This window comes from Microtus ochrogaster, chromosome 4 (genome assembly GCF_000317375.1).
Source record: "Microtus ochrogaster isolate Prairie Vole_2 chromosome 4, MicOch1.0, whole genome shotgun sequence".
Taxonomy (NCBI): domain Eukaryota; kingdom Metazoa; phylum Chordata; class Mammalia; order Rodentia; family Cricetidae; genus Microtus; species Microtus ochrogaster.
The window spans coordinates 32,380,998-32,390,556 of NC_022011.1; the positions used below are offsets into that span (position 1 = coordinate 32,380,998).

Consider the following 9,559-nt stretch of genomic DNA (forward strand, 5'->3'; position numbering starts at 1 on the left):
AAAGTGTTAGTTAAGACTGCTTGATGTGTGGCCATTTCTTACGGAGCCATAGAGCAACGGTAACTGCGACACACTGCACCCCCCTCCCTCCCCCCACCTGTGTCTGCGTTTGGTGCCCTTGAACCCAGTTTGCGAGCTTCAGGCAAGGGGGCTGGAGGTTGAGAATACACACGCAGAGACAGACCGACAGACAGACCTTTTAACACTGATACCAAAGCCCCAAGAATGCCCCCTTTATTGTGTTCAGGGGCAGATTATAGAGAGATAGCCACACCCCAGCCAAACCCACCAGAAACCACTCTCCTGCCATCAGGAACTCCTGAAGGTCTCGTGCTCAGAGCAGCTGTAGGCACTCAGATCAGGGGAAAACAAGTTGTTTACAAGAAATTCAGGAGCTGGGGTCTCACTGCTCCCAACAGGAACCAGAGGTCTGACTATCCCAGGGCCGAAGGGGTATTTCAGGGAAATCCCACAGGTAGGACCCAAGAAGGCTTCTAGCCCCCAAGGCAGAGCCAGAAGCTAAGGAGTACTGTTAGAAAAATGGAATTATTGCTGAGTCAATGAGAGTAAACAGAACACTGGCCTTCACTCTGCCATCACCACAAACACCAATCAGAGGTGGGAATTGGATCTTTAAGTTGTATTTCCCAGAAGGCAGTGCACCAACACCCTAAAAACTGCCCTCCATCTCAACTCCAGCCAGTAGGCTTTGTGGGGAGGGTGAACAAAGGATGTCAATCATTCCAAAGTGTAGTCTCACCCCCTGGTCAAGTGATCAGTCATGGCTCTGAGGTTCCTGTGCTGGAGCTTCTCTCGCTGTGTCTCCTGCACTTTGCCCTAAGTATTGCCTCTTACTTTGTGTGTACACGGATTTACACACTTCCAAGGCGGCTCGGGACAGACAGAAGTGTGCACAGGCTGAGCTATTCACGCTGTCTGTGTGCAGCTCCCCTCCTGCAACAGGAAGAACAAATGCGCTCCAGTGGCATAGAATATCAAAGCATCCTTGCCTGTGTGTCTTGTCCCCTATCCTCAGGACGGATGATTTGGGGTTGGACTCAAGCCTGGATTTGGCCACATCATGCTCATTGGTGATGTTAGACAATGCTGTTGTAGTCCAACACCAGACAGAAGCCTGGGTTTAAAAAAAAAAAAAAAGTCAAGTTTTGGGGGAGGCGAAAGCTCAATGGTAAAGCATTCACCTGCCATGCTCAGGCCTTGGGTTCAGTCCTCAGCGGCAACCAGGAAGCTGGATCCTGCTGGGTAGTAAAATAAATAAGATTCACCGACAGTCCAGGCATAGGGACAGAGGAAGGAAGAAGCCATTCCAAGGGTGTGCCTTTCAACACAAGGTGGATGAGCGGCCACTCACTGAAAGAAGTGTGTTAGCTGCTTGTCCCATTGTTGTAACAAAACACCTGATAAAAGCAACCTAAGAGAGGAAGAGTTTCTATTCCGAGGCGTAGTAGAGCATCGTGGGGGTAGGCATGGCAACAGGAACGCGAGGCAGCTGGCCACACAGCATCCACAGTCAGGAAGCAGAGAGAGGATGCTTGGTGCCCACCTCACTTTCTATTTTTTATTCAGTCTAGGGTTTAGCCCACGGGATGGTGTCACCACATTTGGGGTGGGCTTTCCCACTCCAGCTCACCCAATCTAGAAACTCCCTCCATGCCCAGGGCTTTGTCTCCTAGGTGATTCTAGATCCTGTCAAGTTGACAGTCAGTATTAACACAAGAGTGAAAATATTATTTTAGCAAGATGATATAAGAAAAAATTAACTTCACTGGAATCAAACGCTCCTAATACAATTTGATTTTTAAAATACATTAACAATCTGTATTTCAATTATTTCGTTTACTACACCACACTGACTCTGAAAAACATAAATCAAAATTCCTATTTCTGAGTTTTCTCTATTGTATCTGAAAATACAATTACTTGGTAATCCTAAAAAACAAAACAGAACAAAAACCCAAAATTTATTTTAACTTAAAAGGCTGTCACTGCCTCTGACTCAAATCAGAGCATTTCAACATTTGCCCCCAAACTTTTTCTTCTTCTTCCCCAACATGATTAGTAACTTTCAACTTGAACAAATCAGAGCCGCAGAATTAAGGGCTGCCAGTACCGACGTCGTCCTCTAGGGGCGCTTATCTGAAATGCAGCCTCAATTCATCCTTTGGTATCAGCCCCGGGCAGGAGCAGCAAAGCTGGTGATTCTGTTAAGTGGGAGAAGCGCATGGTCGCTCTTGTTATCTGGCAAATCACTTTGTGTTTTCTGATTTCTTTCTTTCTTTTCTTCCTTCCTTCCTTCTTTCCTTTCTTCCTTTCTTCTTTCTTTCGAGAGAAGATCTTCCTCTGCAGTCAGCACTGACTATCCACTGTGTAACTCAAGCCAACCTAGACCTCCTTGTTCTCCTGCCTTATCTTCCGAGTACCGGAGCGACAGGCGTGGACCACCACACGTCCGGCCTCGTTCCCATCAGTTTTCCTGACAGCCATACACAGAATCAGAAGCTCTGAAACGGGACTCACTTAAATTATCTAGGCACAGGGTTCTTCAGGGAGCCTCGGGGATAGCCCAGCTTAGCAGCCACAGCCTAAGTATGCATTTTAGCAGTTGCCCTGGAAGTAAAGGAGGGCAGAGAGAAATTCAGGAATTACTGGGGAATCATACAAAGTCAACCACGTCTAATGAGAAGAGCCTGTACCCCGGCTTACTAGGGAGACTGAGCCAGGAAGATCACAAGTACAAGGTCAGTCTTGGGAACTTAATGAAACTTTATCTCAAAACAAAAAGTCAAAGGGGGTTGGAGGAGTTGGAGGGACCAATCAATAGTCAGAAGGCATACAACTCTTGCGGAGGACCTGAGTTCAGTTCCTAATGCCCATGTCAGACAGCTCACAACTACCTGCAACTCCAGCTCCAAAAGAAACTGATGCCTCTAGCCTCCCTCTAGCCTCAGTGGGTACCTATGCTCATGTACACACACGTACACACACGTACACACACACACACACACACACACACACACGAATAATTCAAAAAAGTTTTGTTTTAAAAAGTAAAGATAAGATAGAAGCTATAGATACAGTTTAGTGACATGGCACACAAATTCATGAGGGCCTTGAGTTCACTTCCCAGTGCCGTAATGGGGGGAGACCTGGTAGGACCAAAGAAAGACTTAAAATATTGATCAATGCATCCTCATGAGCTTCCCTAGTCTTCGTAGACCTGGGAGCTGAGGGTAATCCTTCCTCCCCCTAGGAACCCCAATGGCCTGTTTTCCTCTAGGGACATTGAGGTCAGAGCTATACACTCGGTCTTTGGGGTAGGTGTACAATCTCTAGAAAACTGGAAACTCCTCATCACCAGCAATAGCCAGGCCTCTTGTGCCGGGTGGCAATGCATAAAGAAAATGGCCACATGAGTTTCCCGAGTGTGCTATTTATCCCTGTAATTTTGGAGTGTTCAGTTGCAAACCTGCCAAAAACGGGAATAGGGCAGAGTGGGAAGAGAGAAATGGGGGCTTGTCACCATGCCGCTGGAAGTGGGGAATGAAGAATCTTCCAGAGATGGCAAGTCGAAGCAGGGTGACTGCTTACTTAGAGACGAGGCAGCAGGTGCGTGCTTCATAAGAAAGGAAGATGTCAAAGAACAGGCTCGCGAGACTTAACAAGACAGAACAATCATCAGCCAAAGTCTCCCAAGGAAAGATGCAGCTCAGAGATGCGACAGCAAACTAGGCATGCTGACCCCTTACGGAGTCGGGCAATACTCTGTTCACAGTCACGTCCTAATTACTCTTCCTTAAGTACCGTGGGCCCGTGGCAGGGGCATAATTACCAGAGATGGTACACGTATCATTAATTTCCTTGCTGTGATACTAAGTAACTAAAGAAGGAAGCTTGAGCATCCAGTTCTCCTTGGCAGGGTCCACATGGAGGCTGGAGCACAGGCAGCTGGTCGCATGGCATCCACTGTCAGGAAGCAGAGAGAGATAAATGCCCTTGCCTTCTCCCTTCTAGTCAGTTTGGGACCCTAGCCTGAGGAACCTGCGGCCCACATTCAGGGCGGGTCTTCCTTCCTCAGTTAAACGTCTCTGGGAACACCGTCACAAACATGGCTGGAGTGTGTCTAGTCGGAGATTCCAAATCCAGTCAAGCTGACAGTGAAGAATTAACCATGTGCTTGAATGTGAAGCAGGAGATAAGAGCTTGTCTAAAGCACAGACCCCGGACAGTGAGAAGCTGGCATGACCCCCAAACGGCTGCACACGAGCGAGGGGAATACGGACAAACAGCAGGTTTGTCTCCAGTGCAGCCTGCTCTGGAGAGAGGCTGCTCACTGACCCCTGGGGAGCTGCCATTTGCACTGTGTAACACAGCAGAAAATGGCCATGCCAGCTGGTGTCGCCCCCTGGGCAGGTCTGGTTTCCACCCTCTTCCACTGCCATGCGGGGCTCGGCTAGCACCAAAGCTCATCTGTTGCCCTGCCTGGGGTGTGTTGGGAAAGAACGGCATCCATAGGGCAGACTTCAGGCTGCTCCTTACCAAATCCTTGGAAAGCGAATAGACACGGGGACCCTGGGATCTTCTTCTGTACCAGTGAATCCCTCAGCAGCCCCACGATTAACACACTAGGCCGTACGTGTGCAGGTTCCTTTCTTTCATCAAGGCTGGAGAACAGCTTCGGAAGGGAATGGCAAGTTCTAGCTCCAAGCTTCTAGGGACCAGACAGGTTTCCCAGGTATCTGTGTTTCTTTCTCTGCCAGAACCTGGGCCCCTCATTCAGTGCTTCCAAGTTGCCACTCTGGAATTCTAAATAGGGGCTGAAGACCAAATCTCTCAATCCAATGTTAGCAGAGAACCATTCATATTATTAGGTACGAGGATGATGTTTTGAGTAGGCAAGAACGGGTTTGTTTGTTTGCTCTTTCACCCGAGGAATTGATTAATAGGATGTCTGGGAAGTGTTCTAGCAAATTCTCCCAATGACAGTCATGGTGGTTGTGTCCCGGGTAAAGAGAACCCAGGGAAAGGCTGGAACTACTGGAGAGTGGTCAATTCACGTTGCTTAGACTTGTGTGGGTGGAAGACTTCCTAGAAAGAGAAAGATGGTAAAAAGAAAACAAAAATTTGTCACACACACACACACGCATGTTAAGGACATAGGGTGCTTGTTGTATCTTTTTCCACTCATGTCTTCTCTAGACACTTCGCAGAGTCACTTTAAGAAGGCCTTACCTATTCAGGGCAGGTTCCGGCAATAGGGTCTCTAAATTTTACCCCCACATTCAGTCAGAGGGATGGTTTCATGTTTGGGGTAACCTGAAATGCATAGGGATAGCATTTTCCCCTAAGACAGGTTTTTTGTGTAAATCTGGCTGTCCTGTTCTGTAGACCAGAAGGTCTCAAACTCACAGAGATCCACCAGCCTCTGCCTTCCGAATGCATGCGCCACCACAGTCCAGCTCCTCTGACCGTTTTTTTGTTTGTTTTTGTTTTTTCGAGACAGGGTTTCTCTGTAGCTTTGGACCTCTGACAGGTTTTTAAGGACCGTATTTAAGGGCGGTGGCGTTTTCTCTCGGAGGACGCAGCTCTGGACTCTCTCACCTCTTGAGGAAAAAGAACAAGGTTGTTCTGCTCTCTCCAGCCTGTGGCGTGGGCGTGGCGCTGCAGTACCGCGCTCGGCTACCGGAGGCGGTAGCGCCGGGCTGCGCGCGCCTCCCCTCCGGTTCACTGTGCGCAGCCGCCCGCGCCGCCCGCCTATTGGTTGCCGTGCGTCGCCGCTGGCGGAAGCGGGGCCAGCGCCGTGCCGGGGCTGGACTGCCGCGTCCCCAGTGGTGTCGCCTGCGTCCTCAGTGCCATCGGAGCCTGGGAGCTGAGGCCGGCGTGATGGAGAGAAGCAGGATGAACCTGCCCACCGGGCCGGACACGCTGTGCTTCGATAAGGACGAATTCATGAAGGTGAGGGACACCCCACGCTAAGGCCCTGCGGTTCCCAGGCGCTCCGGCGAATCGCAGGGAAGGGGCCGATCGGGCTGAACTTCACTCCGACATGAAGGAGTCACTCACCCTACCAGTCCAAACGGAAGACACTTCGCTGATGGAATTTCAGCCGGAACGGAAGGAGTTTGCCTGTTAATTGTATCCCTCTGCCGCTGTCAGTTAAACGACCCCAAAACATGATTACACGCAATTTCTTTCTGGAGGCAGGGTTTTGAGTTGTAGCCCAGGCAGGTCTTGATCCTCCTGTCTCCAGTCCCCCCCCCCCTCCCATCCCCACCCCGAGGACAGAGAGCCGACAGGTTGTGCCGTTTAATGTGTCAAAGTTGAGATTTGAGGGACCACTTCAAAGCTGTTTCCACGGTGAGGGATTTAGAAAATTTGTCTCTTTGGCACCTGAAATATTGAGCTAATGAGTTTAGGTCTTACAGGATAGTGTGTGTGCGCGCGTGTGTGCTCGTGACTCTCCTTACGTGGTAATTTTTCCCTCCGACTTAATTGGCCTAGCTCTGTTTTGATATTTGCATTCAGTTAACATGACCAAATCTCAGAGTTTTTGGTTTTAATTTATATGTGTCTTTACTTTTTCATGTGTGAGAGGCGTGTCTAGAACCAGGAATGAAGCACCTGTCTGTAGTGACGTTGCTGAACCGCTGCAGGAAGGAAGTGTAATTTGGAGATGTATTATTTTATGTCTGTATGTGCTTGCCTTCCCGAGTTTATGTGCACAGCGTGTGCAGAAGTCTCAGAAGCCAGAAGACCGTTGGATTCCCTGGAGTTAAGAGTTACAGGTGTTTGTGAGCTGCCATGTGGGTGCTGGGAGGCAAACTCTGGTGCCATCTCACCCTCCCCGGTAAATGAGTTCAAATAGGATGCTGGAGAGAATGCTTCAGAAAGCCCCTGTCCCATCCCATGACCAAGAATGACCCCAAAAAGATGCTAGAAAGCCAGAGAGGTACATGGTGGGGATAGGTGACTGGAGGAAGAAAGCTCACCAGGGCATCGTGGCCTGACCTTAGGTGAGAAAACTTAGATGTGTTCAGTTCTTAACTCAGGCCTCCTGCATGCCTAATGCCAGCAGCCTTTCCGCCGCACTGCCTGCTGTGTCTCTCTCACACTGACCTGAGGCCTCTGTTAAATGCAGCATCAGAAAGAAGATGCCACCAAATGCAGGTTGTGAAACACATACAGCAGACCGGGGAATGAACGGCTGGGCTGCTGGCACCTCCATGCTGTTCCATGCTATCAAACCTCTGAGTGTGCCAAGCAATTTTGTAGTTCTGTTAATGTGACCAGTTCAGGCCAAGTGGTGGTGGCCTTTAATCTCAGCGAGGCAGAAGCAGGTGGATCTCTGTGAGTTCGAGACCAGCCTGGTCAACAAGAGCTAGTTACAGGACAGGCTCTAAAGCTACAGAGAAACCCCATCTTGAAAAAGAAAAGAGAAAAGAAAAAAGAAAAAAAAAATTGTGACCAGTTCAGTCGTAGAGGAAACTACATAGAAGAGCTGTTCTGTGTACTGTTAGTTTTTCTAGGTGGAGCCAGAAGCTAAGGTCCTGTGTTATTTGTGTTTCCTTTAAAGAAACATTTTATGAGTTGGTTTGGTGGCACAAGGGTGCCTCTATAGATTATATGTATGCATGAGTATCTTACACAGCGTATTTTGCAGAGGCATAGGTCTTTTACAAGGTTAGGATGTCAGGTACACGTTGGAGTTGAGACTCCATGAACTACAGTCATTTGTTTGCAAACTGTTGTTAGATTGCAATGCAATGGTAGCCATTGACTACTCACCCACAGGCACCCATTGACCACCTGCTGTGTGCCAGCTATAGCTCTGGACTTGAAGGAGAGGTGTGGTTTGGCTGTTGAGCGTGGTCAGAGGGAGAATGTGTGGGCTCAGAAACTGTGCTTGTTCCGTGGTGGCTTTCAGACTTCCCTGGTGTCCTTCCCCTCCTCCTCTTCCTGGATTTATTTACTTATTTATTTTACATCCTGACCACTGTTTTCCCCGCCCTCCTCCGACCTCCCTTTTACCTCCCTTGCCCCATCTACTCCTTCATTTCTATTCAAAAAAGTACAGGCCTCCCATGGATGATAAAACATGACATATCAAGTTGCAGAAAGACTAAGTGACTTGATATTAAGACTGGTTAGGGCAACACAGCATGAGAAATAGGGTCCTGTCCTAAAAGCCAGTAAAAGGATCAGAGTAGCCCCTGCACCCACTCTTAGAAAACCCACAAGAAGACAAGCTATACTAGTGTAACGTATGTGCAGAGGGCCTGTTCAGTCCCATGCAGCTCTCTGGCTGTCGGTTAAGTCTCTGAGCTCCTGTGAGACAGGTTAGTTAATTCTGTGGGTTTTTTTGTGATGTCCTTGACCACTTTGGCTCCTACAATTCTTCTTCCTTCTTTTCAGCAGGATTCCCTGAGCTCTGTCTGCTGCGTGGCTGTGGCTCTCTGCATCGGTTTCCACTTGCTTAGTGAAGTCTCTTTGATGACAGTTCTTATCTGGTGTCTTAGTTAGGGTTCCTGTTGCTGTGAAGAGACACCATGACCACAGCAACTCTTATAAAGGAAAACATTTAATTTGGGGTCACTTACAGTTTCAAAGGTTTATTTAATTCATTATCATGGTGGATCATGGCATGCAGGCAGACATGGTGCTGCAAAAGCTGCTGAGAGTCCTGCATCTTGGTCCACAGGCAGCAAAAGGAGTGTGTACTAGGCCTAGCACGAGCACCTGAGATCTCACTTCCTCCAACAAGGTCACACCTGTTGCAACAAGACCACACCCCCGAATAGTGCCACTCCCTATGGACCTATGGGGTCATTTTCCTTCTTTTTTCTTCTTTCTTTCTTTTTTTTGTCCAGACAGGGTTTCTCAGTAGTTTTGAAGCCTGGCCTGGAACTATCTCCTGTAGACCAGACTGATCTCGAACTCACAGAGATCCGCCTGCTTCTGCCTCCCGAGTGCTGGGATTAAAGATGTGTGCCACCACCGCCCAGCCATATGGGACCATTTTCATTCAAACCAGCACACCAGGTTCTAGTTTTCTGCTGATTTCTCTACCTCAGTTATCCCCATCACACACAGCTTCTGGCTGGAGAGTTGTCATTGGCGGCTCTCTGTATTTTCACATTGTTATGACCAAATACCTGACAAAAAGCAACTTGAGGAAGGGTCTATTCCAGCTTACAGTGTGAGGAGTTAAAGTTGGTCCGTCATAGCAGAAGGAAAATGTGGCAGAACTTAAGGTAGATGGTTGGTCACTTCACCCCTGTGGTTAGAAGGGAGAGATGAATACTATTGTTGAGCTCAGAACCGCTCCCAGACATCATTCCCAGTCTTGTCTCCAAAGTGATTCTTCATCCTGCCGATTGACAGCATCAGCCATTACACTCCCCTTTCCCTCTCAAAATCACAGCGGCTGTCATAGGTCCCATCACACACACACACACACACACACACACACACACACACACACACCCGCATCAGCCATTATACTCCCCTTTCCCTCTCAAAATCACAGCGGCTGTCATAGGTC

At 48.6% G+C, this 9,559-nt stretch overlaps 1 protein-coding gene across 1 annotated transcript in view; it reads left to right on the plus strand.

Annotated features, from left to right (window-relative positions):
* Positions 1-5,805: 5,805 nt before the first annotated feature.
* Positions 5,806-9,559, plus strand: part of Cog2 (component of oligomeric golgi complex 2) — a 31,632-nt gene continuing 27,878 nt past the window's right edge. Inside the window, exon 1 of the mRNA XM_005345872.2 lies at positions 5,806-5,973. Coding sequence (XP_005345929.1) covers positions 5,902-5,973 — 72 coding nt within the window. The 5' untranslated portion in view covers positions 5,806-5,901. The remainder of the gene's footprint in view (positions 5,974-9,559) is intronic.